Here is a 20566-nt window from a genome sequence, read left to right as displayed (position 1 = left end):
GTAGGAAGGGGAGTGGATGTTTGGGACGACAGAGGGTATGGGTATGTATACGCATGTATCGACCACCTGCTAACATGCCACCGGCACCACCCTTCCTCCTCTCCCTCCCCCCCTTTTAAATGCCCAACCGCCCAGTCTCTCTGTCCTCTCCGGAGTAACATGTCTCTCTCTCTCCTCGCCTGCCTTCTTCAGCAGAAACGGTACTATCACCTCGTCGATAGTAGGCACATCACCGGGAAGTTGAGTGCAGTGCCGAAACCAGCGTGCCCGTCTTCTCTCATAAACCCCGTATAGTCTCGCGGGCTCTCTGGTATGACTCTCTCGCTTTCGGTTCCCATATCGCTGTCCCTCTTTCCTTATCCGGAAGAATTCATGGACTAACAAGACCACGCCGCCCAGATCTCTCGTCATCACATACTCGGCCTCTTCAACTACTACCAAGTCATCCATCAACTATCAACTATTAGTGTCAACTACATACCTGTTGTTTCTTCGTTGCTCTCTATTCTATATACCCATTTCCATCATCAATCCCGCCATACCCACCCCGGCCAGGTCCAAACCTCCAAGTCCCTCGGAGCCTAATCCAACGCCCAGCCAGCCAGCCAAGCAACCAACCCTATCTCTCTCTCTCTCTCCTCTCTCAGCCCCCCCCAAAACATGCCGGTCCGCATCCCACAGGCCCGCCGGAGTGAGATCGCAACCTTCGGGCTCGCGGGCGTGGCTGGGTTCGCGCCGCTGTACATGCTGCTGCCGGGGGCAGAGGAGCGGCTGGCGGCGTCGACGGCGCGCTGGGCGCCGCGCTGGGAGCGCAACATCGCCTACCTGGCGCCGCCGGCGCGGCGGGTCGCGCAGCGCGTCGAGCCAAGGGCCGAGCGTGCCGCCCGCGGCATCGACACCCGCATCCGCCACGGCATCAACGCCATGACGAAGGGCAAGGGGTTATAAGTAGCACGTATTATATATACGGGTGAAGGACTCAAGGCTACGCGCTGGTCGGCAGATTGGGATATTGGATATGGCACACGGGATATGGGATACGGGATACGGGACGGAAATGGCTGGATATTGCTGGTCGGCGATCCCGACCAGTAGGTACGAATTACGAATTGCTTGGTTATATAGGTATGCATATATAATTCGGGTACTTAGTGCCTTGCACCTTAGGTACTTTATAGCAGGACTCTCTCCCGGAAAGAAGGAGACGGGCAAATTCAAGTTCGCGCGTTTGGCGTTTTGATGAATGGCTTGTCAACAGGCTGCGTTGTTATGAGTGATGGTTGGTTCGATTCCTTATAACGCTTGCCAGCCGTGTATAGCCAGTGGCAATGTCTGCCCGGATATGCTACGATAAGTAACTGCTACTCCTCGATCGTCCGTACTAAAATTAATGGCTGCCAGAACTGTCGTGCCACTTCCACGATAAACTATCGATGTAGTCTCACACGCCTTTGCTGTCCTTGGCTGATAGTTCCCACGTTGGTAGTAACGAGAGCGTATGGTATAACTCTTCGTCGTAACCTACCAGCAACAGTGGTTATCTCCAGTTCTAGTTCTCTGCCTACAATTACAGTTCTCTAATACCTCTTATACCTAACTCGCTTCGCTGTTTTCACTCACCCAAAGTTTCAACCGGTCGTTGCTATGGCTCTCTGCCTGCATAAAGATACGAATCCGATTTGTCTGTATTGAACAGTGCGCCTTCCCAATTCCATTTCGTAAGTAGGTTCGTAGCAATACCGGAACAGAAACAATTGTATTTATAGACACTCGTTGCCACACAAGATGTAGCAACATCATTCTGCTGTTGCTCTAAGGTAGGTAGATGATGGCATACGATTTGTCAACAATATGCGTAGATCTATACAGCCTTTTCCTGCTATCAAAAAATACCACCGGTCTGCTTTGAGGATGATGGTTCCCATGCATAGTCTGATGCATTTGCCCCAACCCACGCCTATCCACGCTTATCCCCTTAGGCCAAACAGAGAACCCACAAGTAGCACTGCATCAAAATACAGATAATATCGAGCGCATGCGATAACCAGCGGAGCACCCCATCGGTATAACCGTAGAGCCGCCAGGATCCTGTCGCGCATAGGAAAGTAAATAGCAATAAAAATAGAGATTCTCGCGACAACACTAGAGACGACGTAACTCCGTGCGGGCGCGAAGGAAAAAAAAACATGACCACCCTGGGGCTCGAACCCAGAATCTCCTGATAACTGTGTCAAGCATGTTTGGTCATGCTCGGTCGTAGTCAGACGCCTTACCATTGGGCCAAGCGGCCTTGCACCAACTGCACTCTAGTGCGGTTGCGTGGAAGCTGGTTGCTCGATGGTCGCCAACGGATTTATAACGGCCTAAGTCTGCTGGGCTGGTTAGTGTCCCGCACCTAATTAACTGCGGGGCAGTTAGTTCACTTAGCTATCCCCCCCACGATAGAGAGAGGGACGGACGGAGGGACGGAGGAGGGAGGTAGGCATCAGATCCATGTGTATTGGTCATCGAGCAGAGCTGAAGCGACAGGATTTCCCGAGCTTCTAAAACATTCGGATCGTCGAATTCCAGCAAGTGCACCTTGTCGTTTGGGGGGTCGATGATCCCCAAGCTCGCGAGGCCGACCCGTGGGGGAAAGTCTGCGTGAGCTGAGATGTGGTAGATCATGCATTTGCAGGTGCGCGGAGAATAGGACGGAGATGTACGCGAGCAAGCTGGCGAAACTGCTTGTGCTTGGTAAGTGTGCTTTTCAATTTACCTGCGCACGGCGACGTGTGTTGCGCCGTCGCGTGTTGGGAGCTATTCATTCCTATCGGGTCCGGCCAAGCACCGCTCTTTCACACACTCTCGCTCGGCATCAACACCCGTGTGCTGTCATCCCTAAAATAGACCAAACCATTCAAATCAGCTAGAGAGGCGTCTATCATATCATGAACTACGGCGTCTATGCCTACCTAGCCCCGTGGCGGCGGATCGTGAGAATAGCGAGGCTCTAATACCTAGGTATATGCAGATCCCTATTATGCGGGGCGACGGTTATCAGGGTTCCGTGAGTAAGCTGTAGTAGTTGTTGGGGATTCAGGAGTCGTGGGACACCATGTCATTTATACGGTATGTGCAGAAGAGACGTGGAGGAATCCGCACGTGTTTGAAGTGATGAAGAAAACAATCTTCTTCAACCCCCCTCCCGTCGCCCCCCCCCTTTCCCAGGTACACATGCAGTTATCAGAGGGTGAAACTCCATCCCCCACGACCGCACGGGGCAAATCCACTGTAACCTCCTTGGCAGATCTGTTCTCCCAAACGGCCAGGGTGGTCACCTTTATCCTCGCTTGGCGAGACCGTTGCGCAGCCGTCATTGGGCGAAAACCAAACATGGCACTCGAGATCAGACCGCTTCCGTGAACTCGAGCCTCCTCGCCTGCTCGTCGACCCGGAGGGTTTACGATCGGAGGCCCCAACAATTCCCATCTTCACCAATGCGCACATCACACAGCTCGTGTCATGACGTCGCTACCGCTACGAGTAGCCGGTCTGAGGAGATGCGCCAACGATGAGGGTGAAAATAACACGCAGGTACCTAATGCCTGCCTGGCGTCCCCTTCGAGGCCATTTCTCTTCCAGGGCACACATATCATAGGTAAGTAGGCATAACAACACCCGCCTTAGGGACCTAATACCATCAGGGCAATGTGGGCAAAGTCTCGATGAAATTAACCTATTATTATCTCGGATATTCGTGCTTGACACCCCCCTGGGGAATCGGAATTTCATGATCTCGGTGATCCTCCTTCCCGGTGCACCCGCCTTCGCGTGCCAAGCCTTAGGGGCTGCCTCGCGGGTCGAGGACGAGAGGAGACCGGTACGAAAACAACCCGCCTCTAGACTCTCGAAACGCCGTAGCTCGAGGCCATAGTGCATCCCCCTTCCCACCGTTCTTTTTCTAGAAATCGACCATGGTAAAAATCGTCGTCGTTTCGTTCGGGACCGGTAGAGAGGTGCAATGGATCCGAGACCACCACGCGGAGCCGAGAGAGGGGTCGACGGGCCTTATCTGGCCCTTAAGGGGGGGGGGGGGAGACGCCTAGGGGGCCCCCTGGCGGTTGAAGCCATTTCCGGCCAATCTGGTCGCTCGAACCGGTTCAGCTTAGGAGCAGACGCGGGTGCAGTCCACAAATAGCGTGCAGACGGGTCAGGACGTAGTAAGATTGCCAGGGAAGCGATGCCAGCTAGCGCGCGTAAACGATCATGAACATGGAGACCACGGCCCTGGCACCATACCCGATTTGAAGTCCAAGACGTTTCATCGTGTCCTCCATCTAAAGTACGCGTGGTCCCTGATCATCAGCCTCATCCCGGATGGGTCCAATATATATCTATTGCCACGGTGCCTCGCTCACCGTGGCCCTATTTTCACGATGGCTTCTCACAGCGGGCACTCTTCAGCGATAGCCCGATAAGCATATCTGAAAGCCCCGAATTAGCCGACCCGACCGGAACCCTCACCCCTTCCGGGCGCTTGGCGAAGATGTTCTGGTGGTCTTGGTTTGTTTTCGTCCTAGGGGTGGCGGCTGCGCCGCAACCTCAGGGACCGCCGTCGCCGACAACGACCCCTAACCCGTCAGCATGCGCGCTGATTTCCCGCGGGGCGAGCTCCGTCCTGGCTGTCAACCCCTCTGGTGAGCATGCACACATCCCGCACCGCACCGCACCGCACCGCACCGCACCGCAGGGTGCGGTCATACGATGACACTAACGGCCCCTTCCAGCCACGCCGGCCTTCCCGGCAGCCATGGCGTTTGACTGCCTCCGTACGGTGCCGAACCGACCCGGCCCGGCACTGCAGCTCATCGAGAGTCTCAAGGCTTTCTCCAACTGGCAAAGCACCCTGCCGTGGCTCAAGGACCCCCCGGAGTCCTACCCGCTTCCCCCGGTCGACATCCAGGGCACGCTGGACCGGATCGCAGCCAAGGCCGCTGCCGGCGGCTACATCAGCGAGTACGACTTCCAGCTCGACATATACCTCGGTATCGCCGCAGCGCATGACGGCCACTTCGCATATATCGGGGACATCTTCAAGGCTTTCTTGTTCAGGAACGATCTAGCCTCGGATATGGTCTCCCTGTCGCCCGACGGAGTATCCCTGCCGAAGCTGTATCGACTTTGTAAGTTCGAATTCCAGTCCTTGACGGGGAGCGGTGGAGGGGAATTCGCACCGCAAGCTTCTCACACGGCAGCAATTAGCCTCCTTCCAGCGCAACGCGAGGATCATGCCGCCCGCCATCACCGAGATCAACGGCGTGAACGCGACCGAGTTCATCCTGGACCTGGGCGCGCAGATGAGCTTCTACCAGGACGCCGACGCGCGGTGGAACTCGTTCTTCCCCACCTACGCCGACCCGAACGCGAACAACCCGCTCTTTATCTCGCTCGTCTACCTCGGCCCGAGCCTCACCTTCACGTACGAGAACGGCGAGACCCAGACCGCCGCCACCCGCGCCATCCTCCGCTCCGACGCCGACTTCGACGGCATCGCCTCGGGCGACGACTTCTACGACCGCTTCTGCACCCCGTCCCCGCCCTTCAACCCGATGCAGGACCCCGTCCCCGCCACGCGGCTGGCGCGGAGCCGCCGCCGGCGCAGCGACGGCGACAGAGAGGGGGATAGGCACGACCACGGCAGCCCGGGCGCCCTCCGGCCGCGCTCGCCGTCGCTGTCCGACTACCCGGACCCCATCGTCCAGAACAGCGACGAGGGCACGACGATGGGCTTCTTCCTCGACGAGCCGGGCCTCCGCGACGTCGCCGTGCTCGCCATCTCGTCCTTCTCCGAGGAAACCGCCTTCAACTACCTGTCCGTCTTCCAGAACACCGTCGAGGCCTTCCTCGACGCGTGCCGCGCCGCCAACAAGACGCGCCTCGTCATCGACCTCACCGCCAACGGCGGCGGCCAGATCCTCGCCGGCTTCGAGCTCTTTGCGCAGGTTAGCGAGATTGAGCCCCCCCCCCCCCCCCCCCCCCTATAACCCCCCAATCCTCCCCTTCCCCTTAATACGATCAAATGGGTCTCAGCTAACTCAAACCCTCGCTCGCCAGCTCTTCCCCGGCCGGGACGCCTTCAACGCGAACAACATGCGGCTCCCGGACAGCCTGGTCAGCCTCTCGCGCGTGCTGTCGAGCCTGCCCCTGCGGGACCAGCAGGAGGCCGTCGCCGTGTCGCCCCTGCTCGCGAACCTGTCGCCGCTCGAGCTGCGCACGCCGCAGGGCGACGAGTTCACCTCGGTCGACCAGCTCCTCACCCCGGTCACCCTCCGCGGCGACAAGTTCTCCGCCTACATGCGGCAGCCCGACGTCGCCGGCTTCACCCTGACCGGCACCGGCCGCCGCGCCAACCCCCCGGCCTCCCCCTTCAAGGCCGAGGACATCGTCCTGCTGACCGACGGCACCTGCGGCTCCACCTGCACCATCTGTACGCAACCCCCCCTCCCCCTCTCTAATACTAAAAAAGCCTACCTCCCGCTAACTCTCGCAGTCTCCTACCTCATGATCTTCCAAGAGAACGTCAAGACGGTCTCGGTCGGCGGGGCGCCGCGCGCGGGCGCGATGCAGGCGGTCGGCGGCGTGGAGGGGTCGCAGGTGCTGCGGTTCTCGGAGATCGCGAACGCGTCGGCGGCGGCGATCCTGATCAGCGCGGAGCTGGAGGGGGGCGGGGCCGCGGGGGCGGCGCGGCTGGACGCGAGCGAGCTGGGCACGCTGGCGCGCGGGTACGCGGCGCGGCGCGCGGCCGACCCGGCGCGCAGCCCCGGCTCCGTCAACTTCAAGAACGCCTTCGCCCCCGCCGACGCCCGCACGCCGCTCCAGTTCGCCGACGCCCCCGCCCGCTGCCGCTTCTTCTACGCCCCCGCCGCCCTCTTCGCCCCCGCCGCCCTCTGGGCCCGCGCCGCCAACGCCACCTGGCGCGACCCCGCCGCCCTCTGCGCCCCCGGCTCCCGCGTCCCCGCCCCCGCCCCCGCCCCCCTCGATCCCGCCTTCCAGGCCGCTAGCACCGCCCCCGACGCCCCCGGCGCCCCCGCCGACGACCAGGCCCCCGGCGCCGGCGCCGCCGGCGGCAGCAGCTCCACCGCGACCGAGGCCGGCGGCCAGAGCTCCGCCGCGAGGGCTCCCGGCGCGCCGCGCTGGGCCGCCTGGCTGCTCGCCGCCGCCCTCGCCGCGTCGTATCTGTAAGCAGCGAGCCGGGTTCCCGGTCGCGGGCGCACTTCCGGGTCGGTACGAGCACACGAGACGACGTTGTTACCTACAATAGACACGGGCGGAGGGGACGGGTTGATCATATTTTACATACTGCATATCACTGGCCGGGAGTCGGGCTCGAGGAGTCAAAAAGGGGGTTTTTTTTTTCTTGGGAGGGGAGACGCTTCGAGAGTAGATACCCCCTATACACATGCATACAGCGTATGGATATTTTTCGCATAGATACACCACGGCACGGGATCTCTGGTGCCCAGAACCTGTTGTACTTATTATATACCTAACCATGATATTAATGCTTACTGCGTGTGTTTTTTTCTCTCGGGCGGCATCACGCGCCGCTTTGGTTTATCGCTGAACCACCTCAGGCGAAGAAAATACGGATGTGTGTTCTAAGGTGTTCGGGCGACATGGCGATATAACGGAGGAGCCTTCTACGTCGCCTAGGGGACCTGGGGTGCGGCTAAGAAGGGTAAAGTAGGCAGGTAGTAATGTCGATAATGGCGATGATATAGGCACACATGTTAGGCACATAACTAGCAAAGTTGAGGTGGAGCGTCTGAGGACTCGACGTAGACCCCTTTCCATTTCCAGGGTGTTGTGCGGCTGTCTCTGGACAAAGTAGCTTGTTTACTGTCTCAACGGCATCAGGATATATCTACTGGTTTAAAAAAAAAAAGGTATACATATATGCGTATCCTAAGAGCGGATACTAAACCCAACTATGGTCAATCGCCAGCGCACACCATCGTTTGATACATGAGTAAATGATGCGGAGTAGTCCCTTCTCCTCCTTCGCTCTTCCAGAGTTCCGAGAATCAAAAAAAAAAAAAAAACCAGAGGCCGATTGGACAAAAAATCGAGCAGTGAAAAAAAAAGACGCCTAGGCTATGGAGAGGCCAAATAATTCCAAGCACCGCTTAGGAAGGCTCTGAGTTGATAGAAAAGTACGTCGTCCGGATGCTCCTGCACGAGCATTATATATCATCATCACGATCCGGTGTCCCGACAGGTTCCCCCACCTCGGTGTGTCCGTCTTGTTCGCCGACCGGGTCTTCAGGTATGATTCCATTCATTCGTTCCCAGACTTCTCGTCGTATGCGGTCGTCCTTGGCCTTCCTCGCCCTCTCGACCTCCTCGAACCCACCGCTCTTCTTGAGCTTCCCTTCCTCGACGAAATCCGTTAGTTCCTTCATCAGCGGGTTGTCCTGCCGGCTTTCCAATTCCTTTTGGCGCAGCTTCTCTGCGCGTTCTATGGCTTCCAGCCGATCTTCGTGGTTTGGCTGCAGCGCCCTTACCTCGCCTAGCACACCTTCTTTGGCGGCGGACGGGTCGGCGCTATTGCCGAGGTTATGCAAGCCCTTTGAGAACTGCCTTGCCGCGGGCACGTTCTCCTTCATTTGCTCCTTAGTAGCTTGCTCCACAAGCGCAAAGGTTTCCGAGGCCTTCTCGATATCATCCTGAAGATCGATCATAAGATCTTCCATGACCTTGAGTTCATCTCGGCCTTGGCAGACCTCTTCCAGCTCCTTCTCCCAGATCTTTGTCCATACTGGCTTCTCCCGTTTCATATATTCTTGCACCTTCTTGAGCTCCTTGGTTAAGACCTGGATGTCTTTGGATACGCTCTCGAGCTGGCGAGGCAGCGGTCTCACGCCGCGATTAACGACGTCCTTGCGCAAGTCTTCAACAAGGTCTTGAAGGTCGTCTACCTTGTTGACAAGCCGATCGGAATCCGAGTTAAGTTGCTTACGACCCTTGCTCACGTAGGCATGGCCCGAGCTGCCTTCTGCGTCAGATACTGAAGCCTTGGCCGCTGCAACCTTGACGTTCGCTGCTTTGTTCCGCAGTGAAGACATAGAGCTCTGGATCTCGGTCTGGAAGTTCGAGTATGTCTGTCGTAGGACGGCGAGATCGCGGCGCAGACTGTGCAATTCCCTAAGTTGGCTGGGGTTGAGCCTAGCGCCTATGCGGCCTGCGCCGGACTTCGGGCTGTCCATTACGGACGGCGGCGCTGCCGCCATACGAGCCATCTCCTTGGCAGTTTCGAGTTGGCGATCGGACACCCTTTGTAAAGCCGATCCCTGATCCGTGACGTTTTGCCTCACTTCCTCTACCGCCTTCTTCAGGGATCCCAGACCCTCGTCGAAGTGTTTCTTGACTTCGTCGAGGGGTTCGACATTCAGGGCGAGGACGGTGCGGTCCCTGATATCGGAGAGGTCTTCGAGCTCGTGCCGGACGCCGGAGATGGGGTCCTGGATGTAGATCTCGGGTAGATCGCTTCCGTTCAAGGCGGTGTTCCATGAAAACTTCTCGATGAAAGCTAGCTGCAAGCGTCCAATTGTCAAGCCTGTATAGCCCTCAGGAAGAACGAACTTCTTCACCTTCGACTTATATTGTAGGAATAGGGTTAGCTCCTTTTCCAGAGGCGGTGACTGCCTCTGAGGAGCCGGCTTTTGTTCCTTCTCTGGCGGAGTCTGGGGTCGTGGCCTCGACTCGACAAGTTGCGTGTCTATTTTCGGCCGCGGCTTTTCCGGCGATCCAGGCGCGCTTGCCGGAAATGCATCGTCTAAAGGCCCGGATATCGTGGCACTTGGCCTGTACCTATCGTCCGGCGATCGTGCTGGAGGGCTTTCCGAGTCGGGAGGAGGTAAGTCGGGCTTCGAGCCCTCCTCGGACACCCTGCTAGGTATCCTGACGGGTGAAGATGACTCATAGGCGCTTTTTGGCTGGCCGGGTGCATTGCGGCTAGACCGTAGAGGTTCTCGGCCTTGGACCGCTCGCATGGATTCCCTAACTTCCTTGCGTCCGCGGTTCGGTATCGGAGTGTTCTGGGGAGGTAGCATGGGCACACCATTAGTCGGGGCCCCGAGATGCTTAGATATTTGATAGGCGGAATATCTTCTCGATGCCCTTCTCTCAAGATCGCCTCCCCTCTGCAAAGCAGCAAAGGCGCTCTGCTGTGATTTCGGAGGCGGCGGAGGTGGAGGGAAGGCGTCGATATCGAGATGAGCCGCCGGACCCGTGGGCATAGTCGTCTCGTCTCCAGGATACGGAGGGAGCACGGGAATATTCTGCATAGAGGTGCTCGATATCGACTGATCGGTGGGCGAGGCGCCAGACTGATCCCGCGGCAGAGCACGTCGATTGGGCGATGAGGCTTGCCCCCCCGGCGGGGCCTCGCTCTGTTGCCCTTGCGACATTCTTTCGCTCGGAGGCGTGACACCGTACCCGTTCTCGAGGCCTTCGTTTAGAAGGGTGACGAGGCCGGTGCCATTGCTTCCGCTGGTGCCGCTACTCATGGTACGATTCGCGATACCAGCCGATTCCGGCGAACTGCCGCCATCCTTATCCTTAGTCTGTTTCTGGCGGAGTTTCTGTTGCTTTCTTTTTAGGCCGTGTAGGAGGTGGATGATGATATCTCGTATCCGAGGAAGATATTTCTCCAGGCTTTCCTTATTGGCCTCTTGGCTAAGGGTGGCTTCCAGTATATGTCTCAAATTCTCAGGCACGTTCCCGAGGTCAGACGTGTCGACGTTGATCGCGGTGAAAGCACGGCAGGCCATGTTAAACTCGTAACCCAGCCGAACATAGACGTCTGATACCTGCGTATCCGTAGCCTGACCAAGCGACCATTGTGTCAACGTTTCGAGGAGCTGCTTCGTAGCGACAAGCAGATGCGTCACGCTCTTTTCTATCTGGGACAGTGGCATGGACCCATTGGATTGCTACGAGTACGGTATGTAGTCAGCATCTCAGTCTTTCTAGGAGCAGACAGGCTACGAGAGAAGAGGAACAAAATAGAAAGACGAGAGAGAAAAACACGACAACGGAAAGGAAATCCGACCGGACTAGACACGGTCTTCAACGGCATCCATTCAAATGTATTCGTTCCACCTCCCCTTTCAGCCCTCACTCACATTTCGTCTTGAGCTGCCAGTCGATCTACTTGAAGCCGTCGAGGAGCGAGGCTGCATATTCGCCGGCGACATGGAGCGCGCGGAGGCGTTGGACGAGGTAGGGCCTTCGGGTCCGGGGGACCGTCGCTGCAGCGAGCGCTGGGAAGGGTTCGGAGCCTGCATTTGGGCGGCGCTCTCCGAGCCTCGATCTCGTCTATCGGGGGATCCTGGGTATCTCTGCCTCCTCTTGGGTCCCTTCTCAGCCGTGTCTTGCGTCCTTTGCACCCCAAACCTCCGACACAATGCCCGGGGTGAAACAAGCGCCGAGTGTGCGTCCGAGAAGCGTGGGGGTGGGAAAGCCAAGGAGAAGGCGGACAGCAAGCGATAGCGAGAGGCTGAAGTCAGGTACACGGAGAGGCGGCGGCGGCGAAGACGGAGATAATGGCGATGGAAGATGGTTGGGCAAGGAGTTAGATCGGAATCGGAGGGTCGAATTATCGATGACAGAACAGATGGAAGGCAGCGGGCATTTGCCCGCGTGAGGCGCGACGTCGAAGAGGACGGAGCGAGCCCGACCAGCGCTAGTCCGGTTTGGTCGAGGGTACATGCAGGGGGGGAACCGTCCGTCCTTCGTCGGACCAGTGACGTTCGGCGATGGGATCGAAAAAAAAAAAGGTGTCTCGAAATGGGAAGAGGGGTGACCTGTGGATGCTATGCTTTGCGCCCACAGGCCGTAGCGTCCCGCTACCACCCATGTACCCTCCAATCTGGTCCAGTCTGATCTCCAGAGTCTGGTCTCGGGTCGCCTTCTGCCTGTGTACGAGGTACCCGGGGTAGGAGGTATAGGTAGGTACCGAATGTATGTGCACGCCCAGGGACAGGTACATATCTGTATGCGGGCACGTGTGTACCTAGGTATATATACCTAGGTAGGTACCTCTTAGCACTTACCGAAGGCACCTAAGGTAGGCACGTAAGGTTCGATCCTCTCGGCCATTACGTAGGTACCTACCTAACCTACCTCTAGGTAGGTATATAGGTATACATATACATCCAGACGTCTTGGAGGCTACGTATAGTAGATATAGTAGAGTATACATTCGGCAGGGTTACGCGGTGGAGCCGTTACGACGAAGGGGGAGGGAGCCATCGAAAAGATCACCGAGTGGGAAGGAAAGGCACGATACTGCATGCTCTGCGCACTTTGATAGTACCTACCTCCTAACTTCCATAACTGCCTCGGTTAGGTTCCTAACCTGCCTAGGTCCTTCCTAGGTTAGTGGTGGACCAGTAGGTGCCTATGTACCTACAAGCCAGAACAGAATCACCATCGTCCCCTTCTGCCACGTTCCCAGCACATCAGAGCGCACAATGCGCGCAGCCCATGTCTGCCACGCGCCTCTCCAATCTCCTGCAAGGCTGATATCCGGCACGGACGGGCGCAGAGGCGTGTGCCAGGTCTCAAGATTGCAGCATGGATCGGCTCCGCTGCTCTTCAGCAACTCTGACTTCGGTCGTGCTTGCGTACCCTGCGTGTCGGCGGTATTAATCTATTTCCGTATACGACATTACCAGCTCTCCCACCATGCATAGGATAGTATCCCGACTGGTCCCTGGGCTTAACGCGCCACAGCGAGTTGACCATATGGGCCGAAGCCCCGATGCCATATGCACCTACGCACACCATGTGGTGATAGGGTGTCGCCCCAAGGACCAGGCCCCGTCGTGACTCGTGTTGCCGACCTGCTGCGTGCATACCAGACGCGGGTTTCGTGCATACCGGTCATCTCCCTGTGGCTGATGGCCTAGCTATCATTCCCTTCCTCCAGAACTCCTCCAGGATGCGTGGCTGGGTCGGCACCGTGGAGAAGGGGAAGGGGAAAGAGTGCCGAATTGTGTATGTACGATGGTGTTCCTCTCCCCTCTCGGGGGCACGGCAAACCGCAACCCTATCGAACGTCGCAAGATATGCCCCCAGATAGACAGTTCGCTGTGCATATGTCAGCACTAACGAACCATACAGCGCCTTGGTAATTTCGGGTCACGGCCAGCCTCTTCAATTGAATGCATATCACCTAGAGTGATCATGGGAAACTGGCGAGCAGGCAGTTATGGCAATGGGTATATATATACTCATATCGATGGCGGGTCTTCCCGACTGTAGCCAAGATATGTATTTGCTATTGCATAGCTCCTAAAACTACCACGCCAGCGGCGAGGAAGAAACGGGAGTCCAAGATCTTCAACACGGCCGCTCGCTCCCCACCTTTCCGCGGAGAGACAATGTTTTCGCCGAAAATCGCTATTATAGGAGCCGGGCCAGCTGGTTGTATGCTAGGGCGTGTTTTGTCGCCGTCCGACATCCCCTTCACAATCTACGAGAGCGAGGCGGGCCCCAACTATTACTCACAAGGGGGCACGTTAGGGCTACACCCCCAGACTGGTCTGACAGCCGTGAAGGAATCCGAATTATGGGCAGAGTTCGAAAAACACCTCCGCTTCGATAGCGACTACGTCTTGATTTCGGACAAGAACCTCAAGCCCATGGTCCTAGCAAGAAGCCGAGTAAGCCTAGCCAGCAACCTAAAAGCGACCGTTCCCAGCTCCGCCGGATCTTGACAGAAAATCCCTCCCGGAAGGATCTATCAAGTGGGGCTATCGTCTACAGCGCGTTGAAGGAGACGGCAGCTTGGTCTTCGAGCACGTAACCGAGTCTGGGTTTGACCTCATCGTCGGCTGTGAGGGAGGCTGGAGCAAAGTTCGAGGCTACGTCGCCCCGGCGGCCAAACCTGGCTATACTGGTATAGGACACCATCGGCTCGCGATACCGGATGCGGAGCGTACTGCCCCGGATCTTTGCAAGATCGTTAACCGTGGCCAAGTATGCGCCAGCTCAAACGGGCAGAGATTAGCAATTCAGCACTTGGGCGATGGTAGTCTCAACGTATCCTAGGCGTCGACCCGTTCGGAAAACTGGACGCAAACATGCGGATACAACCCCCATAACATCGAGCAAGTGAGGAAGGCGATTCTGGAGGACATGTATGATTGGAGTCCACAGCTTCGTGAAGCTATCGAGAAGGCTGGAGACGGGGTATGTGATCCGAAAAATATCTACGCGCTTCTGGTTGGTTTGCGCTGGCAGCACCGTCGCGGCGCGACGATTATCGGCGACGCAGCGCATTTGACGGCCCCTTTTGCGGAGGAGGGGGTCGACGTCGCACTCGATGACGCACGTAGACTCGGAGCCGCGATCGTCAAAGCGATCCAGGCAGGCGGTGAGCAAGACGAACTCGATAGGGAGGTGCGGGCGTCCGAGGAGGAAATGTTCGCGCGCATGGAGATATACCAGCGGCAGACGGATGAGATCACGGCGCTGTGGTTTTTTAGCGAAGGGAGCATGAGGCAAGTCATGCCAAAAGTAATCTTAACCTACGCCAAAGACCGGGTGCCCACGATGTTGGTCCCTTTGGCCTGGGGGCTCGTTCCTTCGTGGTGGGCCATCAAGACAAGGCTTTCCGGCTAGTCATTGCGCAGTCCGACACCAAGAGCGGCCCTCACACACCGTTCGATGTCTACGCGGGATGGAATTTGGATCACACACCTACCGTATCGAGCTCGAATCTCTCACGTGGTGATATTTCGGTTGAATGGTTGTACTAAGTTGTCAGTTTCGCCTCTCACTTTGTTAGGCAGCTTCGAAACGACGAATCTAGAGGTCATCATGCATGGCTGGAAGCACACTCATCCCGCATGTGTCGAATAGCTAAATCGACTGGAGAGAATACTGCGTGATACGTAACGCTCACCCGCATGTGCTACAGGTTTCGGGCCTGTGGACCAGAGCTATCTATCGCAGCGAGAAGAATCACATGTTACCGCGAAAGTTCCCACTCACAAGCGGCTTCGATATGACAAGGACTCGTGCGGCGTCATGTTCATGCAGGGAAGGGGCAGAACCACCTAGGCATATTCGTGCGGATCTGTCCATCCACCTATCTATCTCTCTGCCGCCCTTGCGCAGGAGCAAAGGAGGCTTACCTATATTGTCGCGTGTGATGAGGCGAGGGGGAGAGAGAACGAGGACAAGCCAAGCCGAATGTTTTAAGACCAGCCTCGAGGAGCGCCCGGATCGAGTAAATGTTTCCCTAATGGGCCGCATCTGCGGAACCCGTCTAACGAGGCGCAGAATCTGCATGGATCTATATTTTCTCCCTCTCGTGCCCCTGCCTAGATATGTAGCAGTCGCCCTCGGGGGCCGCCTTGATGATCGCCTGAGGGCCAGTGATACGTATCTGAGCCTCACGAATTACTACTCTCCGGCGCTGGCCGTTCGCATGTAAGCCTTACTCGCGTCACCGGCCACCGGGCCAGAGCCTAGCAAATGGAATGGGTGGATCTTGGTACTCGCCAATTCGGGTTCATTCCGCGGGGATGTGGATGTTGGGTCAACCCTGTTGGCAAACGATGAAGATTTCCGGTGAAGATGTTGCTTACCGCAACAACCGACGCCAGTTATAACTGATGCCGTTATGGGGTCGTTGGTATTAGAATGGCGGAGGGGACCCAGATCCAAGCCGGGAGTTCTTGGCAGCGTCCTCTCCTAAACGAAACATCTAGGCAGGTACCTCAATATCCTAAAGGAGACGGCATGCTTCAAAATGTAGACCGTTAACTTCATACTAGACCAGTGGCCGAATATAGCAATTTAAAATGCCGAATGGCGTTTGACCTCCGTTGCACGGAGATACACAATCAAACAGGAACGTGTTCAGAGAGTGACAGGAGGCCACCCTCTCTCCCATCTATCCTACGTGCAGTGTGACTAACATTGGTAACAGGTACACCGTACAATACTTATCTACGTCTGAGGCTCAGAGGGATGTGGATAACTAGTAGGTAGATAGCCTTGCTGGCTCGGTGAAGGGCTGTTGGCCAGTCCCGGTATCTGTATTCTTTTCGTCCACCCTGCTTTTCTTTTCACGTTCGCAGCAGACGCTTCCAACCTGTTCGTGGAACCGTCGAGCCGTGCAACATCGGCTGGTCATCATGCACGCAGGCTGATGCCGATGGAGCGGCTATGGCAGTGCGAGGCGGTAAGATGACTCCTCTCCGCGCAAAGAAAAAGGTGCTTGTGGAACAATGCACGTTCATACCTATATGGACGGCTGCGTTTGGAATAGATCGGTAAGAGGCTCTGTGCCGCAAACCACGGCGACGCTGAGACTGAAAATGGAAAATGCGGCGCGCGCTCCCATGCTGGATAGCTATTATTACGACCTGAAACAGGAATCTGACTTGTTTCCGAGTGCTCTCGCCGGACGAGTCGGTAGGGGCGAACTCTGCGTAGGGCGCGGCTACGGAGTTTGTGGATGGTGCGCGGGCGGGTAGAAGACGAAGCACAGCAGCAAGAGCGCGAAGGAAGGCCGCCTTTGCCAAGTCGGGGGCGCGACGGGACGGGACGCCCTCGGTGTGCGGCGTATTAGACGCGAGCCCCAACGTGGCAAAAGCGATGAGGGAGTTGGTTCGTATATTCGAGTATTCGCAGGGGCCCGTGTCGTGTCGGTGACCACGTCGAAGACGAAGGCCTGCAAACCTCGGGAACTCTCAGGGCTCAGACAGGTAGGTAATATATACACATGTTGGTTGCGCAAGGAGAGAGAGAGGTTATGTGGTCGGCAGGAACCGCTGTCATATTTATCCTGGTACCAAGGGCAAGACAAAAAGACAACCCCGGTGTTGGCGCACCGCCTACTTAGTAGAGAGTATCGGTTGTCTACCGGGCCGGCCCTTAAAGACCTTCATTGTTCTGGGGTAGACTATCTATCTATCCACATAGCCTCTAGCAGCCCGTCTGTGCCCGGGGCGCAATACGAGCTACCTATCTACCTACTACCTACCTACCTCTATGTAGGAGGTGGGTATATAGACATATTAGCATCACGTAGGTATAGGTATACTTATGTGTAGGCAGACATTTCGCTCTCGAGGCGGTTGGCTGGAACCAACACGATGCTGTCGAATCCAGCATCTGCGTTAGCATGTCCCAATTGCCCTGTAGTTATCCCTCTTTTTAACCCCTCGGAACGTGCCGGGGTCCCGAATCCGGACACCTCGAACGACTTTCTTCAGCGTAGATCAGCACGCTTTTTTTTTTCTTTTCTCCTTCGGCTCGTATACGCCTCACTCGTACCTCAGTCCAACTCGCCCACTAAGCCACGATGGGAGAATAGCGATCTAGCAAAAGCCCGTAACGACGGAGTGTACTACGTGTTCTTCCCACTCAAACGCTCTACCCGATTTAGATTTCCCATCTACGATGCGCCATGTCTTCCGGCACCAAGGCCTGGGAGGTATACAGGAGATGTATGCGATACGCCCGGAGTGATGAGCTGAGTCGTAGGTAGATTGGGACTGGGATGAGAAGATGCGTGTATACCCACGTTAGCGATGTACATCCACGTGGGCAGGCTGTGCAGAGGTACTTTAGGTACTTACTCAATTCCCCCAACTGTCATCTTCTACGCATTCGCAATTGCATAGCTCAGCTCGGAGGGTGGACATCTGCAACCTTATCGTACCACCACATCAGTGATATTTTTAATCCCATTCTGACCCCCCTTCCCGAGAGCCCGACTGACATCGAGGCATACCCACAGGCACACCTACAGGCAGGCATTCTACCGAGTGCAGCCAATGCACCGTGTTCTAGTCCGTCATGTAGGTATCTGAGGCACCCCCAGGACGGCTTACACGAGCAGGTCTACCCGTTTTACTCTACCTCTACCTAAAGGCAGGCTAAGTTAGGTGCCTATTAAGCGTGTGGCCGCCCAGTCCGGGCTTGGGCCTCAGGCAACCCGTTAATTTGTGCTTGATTCCGAGAAGAGCCCCACGAGGTTATAGGGAATGGTAGCATCTAACACCTGGGTACGGAGGTATGTGCCTACCTGCCTAGTTACGCCGTATTACCGATTGACGTTGGAACCTTTTCTTCAGAGGGCTATGCTTACAGGTGACGTCGGGTGCCAGACGCCCTGATAGTGTATCAGCTAGGTACATGTCTAGGTACCTGTCGGTACGTACCTTCTGGGAGTAGCGTGCCCTCAGGCCATTCGGCTCATTGTACCAATCAGAATCCCGGAATCACTAGCTTTCTTCCCCACTTCGAAGTCGGTGCTTGGACCGGTATACTGAGCCAATCCGGCCATTAAGGAGGGAAAGAGCTCTTCATTCACGTCCACCTCTGATCTAGTTTGTTTCATTAAGAGGTACATTGGACACCTAAGACAGGTATATATACATGCCTATGCATATATATTGAGTAAAGTGCTCAGGTACCTACGGAGCGCAGGCAGGTACCTCGCTCCAGTATCTCGATTGTTTTCTACAAACCCGAACCTTTCAAGTTCCCACTCATTGTGATATGCACCTTTTGACTCATGATACAACACCCCACCTACCTGGTCCAACATGGATGCTATACATATAATGTATTATATCTTGTTCAACTATACCGGGCAATCTACACGTAGGCATGCACATATACAGATAGGTACCTACATTTAGTACATTAAGTCCCCGAAGCACCTCCGTAGCCTCAAGTCGGCACTTTATAGGTACCTAAGTATATAGCTAGGTGCTCTAGGTACTGACTATGAGGGAGGTATATACCTGAGGCACTAGAATGAATAGGTACCTAGGTACCTATATATCTACCTAGGCCGGTACCTGCCCGGCTCTCTGATACGGCAGATATAGATACCTGCCCACCTAAGATCCGTATTGAGGTACCTGTATGTAAGAGGCATGTATGTACACATAGGTAGGTACGTGCCATATATCTACGATCAACTGCCAATACCTGACCGAAAAGTCGGGAATGCCAATACCATTTTCTCACAGCCTAGTAGACCTCCTGGAGGCAAATGTCCCCAACATATCTGGATACCTCCTGCGATACTTGCGTAGATGAGGTATCTGTATACATACCACACCGCAGGTAGGTACATTGGGACCACTTCCATCAGCCAATTTGGAAGGACTACCTGCTGTCAAACCTAGCCTTATGTACCTAGATACCTAAGGCAAGTACACCCCAGAACAAGCAGACCCTGGGCCCAGGTACCTATGTACAATAAACCTTTGGGAAACGAACGTCGACCACCACCAACCCTGAACCTCCCTCCACCTCTCCTACGTTATCGGCTTGATTCCCCAAACTATCCCGCCCATCAACCCTCGCTCGCGCCCTCGAGAAGAGCCACCAAACGTCCTCTGCGACGAGGCTATCACACCAAAGAACCAGCAGCACCAGCACCAGCGCCAGCGCCAGTAGCAGCAACATCCAGCTGGCCGGGACGTCGAAAGGGAGACGGAACAGGGTAGGCCGCACGCTTTCACGCCGTCGTCGTAGAAGCAAGTGGCGGCAACCAGCTCGAGGCCAGCACAGCACAGCCAGAACCCCGAGGTGAGACATGACCCTTTCCTTGCCGTACCTAACCCGGGCACCATATCGATTATTTTAGGTAGCATGGGCAGCAGTTGGCCCGCACTGCCCTGCCCTCTTTTTTTTTTTAATTCCATTATTGTTGGTATTATTATTTTTCGGCCAAGGCCCTGGTGGGAGAGAGAGAGGGTGAGCGAGTGATAGAAAACCGGAAGACGCCAGAGACACAGATTAATCCACGAGCGCGAGGAACCAAGTGGTGGTAGACAACCTTTTTAACTACCTACTCTTTCCCTCCCCCCGGCTAACTCCCACAACTCTGCGCTTGGCCTTGTCGACAGCAACTTTTTTTTTTTCCTTCAACGATCTGGACCATCTTACATCCTCCCCCTCTTTGTCCCATTTGCGGACTTGTGCTCGTGGCAGCAAGCAGGCCACTATACCTTTTTTTTTCTGTCCTCTTCCCGTTCTTCTCGTCATTTCAATCACTCTAGGCGCTCTCTCTACTGCACCCTGGATTCTAATGCGCTAACCTCTTTGCCTTCGCACAATCCCTCAGACCACCCTGCTACCTGGCAGAAGGCCGGGTCCGCCGACCGCTAGCAGTGGAAGCAGCAGTAGGAGCAGCAGAGGAGAGAAAGATTTCCGTACCGCATTCGAGACCAACGTCGTCACCGCAATCTCAACGCATCAGGCCCCATTCACACGAGCTTGTCTTCGCATGACAAGCATTCTGTATTGAATTCTCTTGACGGAGTGAGTTAGCCCAACCTTCTTGCGATACGGAGAGCTCCTTGTCATACGTCGGGCCTAGAGTCGCGTCACCTCCACCTCCTTCCCTCAGGCTCTGCGCTAGCCGTTCCCGATCTGCTTCCTTCCATCGACCGCCTCGTCACTTCATCCCTCCCAAGCCCATCAATTGTAGCATCGGTCGCCTGCTGGCGGTGGGTTCCCATTCCGAGTCCTGCTCTAA

At 56.0% G+C, this 20566-nt stretch overlaps 5 protein-coding genes and 1 non-coding gene across 6 annotated transcripts; 2 read left to right on the top strand and 4 right to left on the bottom strand.

The window, feature by feature from the left end:
* Positions 1-1883: 1883 nt before the first annotated feature.
* Positions 1884-2380, bottom strand: GGS23DRAFT_99851 (uncharacterized protein). Its single transcript, XM_051521456.1, has one exon. It carries the CDS (start codon positions 2274-2276, stop codon positions 1968-1970), a length of 309 nt encoding a protein of 102 aa, XP_051371135.1. The 5' UTR covers positions 2277-2380; the 3' UTR covers positions 1884-1967.
* GGS23DRAFT_t59 lies at positions 2188-2290 on the bottom strand. The gene has a single exon. It is a non-coding gene; the product is annotated as a tRNA-Arg (tRNA).
* A 2148-nt stretch (positions 2381-4528) lies between the features above and the next one.
* On the top strand, positions 4529-7224 carry GGS23DRAFT_605709 (uncharacterized protein; the record flags this gene model as incomplete). The annotated part of the gene is made up of 5 exons (XM_051519801.1): positions 4529-4733; positions 4770-5165; positions 5245-5984; positions 6097-6469; positions 6533-7224. The coding sequence occupies 5 exons, from the start codon at positions 4529-4531 to the stop codon at positions 7222-7224; spliced, it is 2406 nt and encodes an 801-aa protein (XP_051371134.1).
* Positions 7225-7564: 340 nt separating this feature from the next.
* GGS23DRAFT_99815 (uncharacterized protein) lies at positions 7565-8030 on the bottom strand. Its single transcript, XM_051521455.1, has one exon. It carries the CDS (start codon positions 7834-7836, stop codon positions 7597-7599), a length of 240 nt encoding a protein of 79 aa, XP_051371133.1. The 5' UTR covers positions 7837-8030; the 3' UTR covers positions 7565-7596.
* Positions 8031-8039: 9 nt separating this feature from the next.
* On the bottom strand, positions 8040-11688 carry GGS23DRAFT_572330 (AIP3-domain-containing protein; the record flags this gene model as incomplete). The annotated part of the gene is made up of 2 exons (XM_051516617.1): positions 11169-11688; positions 8040-10976 (listed from the first exon to the last, which is right to left on the bottom strand). Coding segments are annotated over exons 1-2 (2906 nt in total), but the record flags the coding sequence as incomplete, so codon positions are not given.
* A 1742-nt stretch (positions 11689-13430) lies between these two features.
* Positions 13431-14673, top strand: GGS23DRAFT_605707 (FAD/NAD(P)-binding domain-containing protein; the record flags this gene model as incomplete). Its single annotated transcript, XM_051519800.1, has 3 exons — positions 13431-13712; positions 13798-14028; positions 14101-14673. The coding sequence occupies 3 exons, from the start codon at positions 13431-13433 to the stop codon at positions 14671-14673; spliced, it is 1086 nt and encodes a 361-aa protein (XP_051371131.1).
* Positions 14674-20566: the final 5893 nt, after the last annotated feature.

The sequence above is a fragment of the Durotheca rogersii genome, assembly GCF_024521655.1.
Source record: "Durotheca rogersii strain YMJ 92031201 chromosome Unknown GGS23scaffold_13, whole genome shotgun sequence".
Classification (NCBI taxonomy): domain Eukaryota; kingdom Fungi; phylum Ascomycota; class Sordariomycetes; order Xylariales; family Xylariaceae; genus Durotheca; species Durotheca rogersii.
Note: the sequence above shows the minus strand (reverse complement) of the source record. Positions and strands in the feature narration are given on the sequence as shown.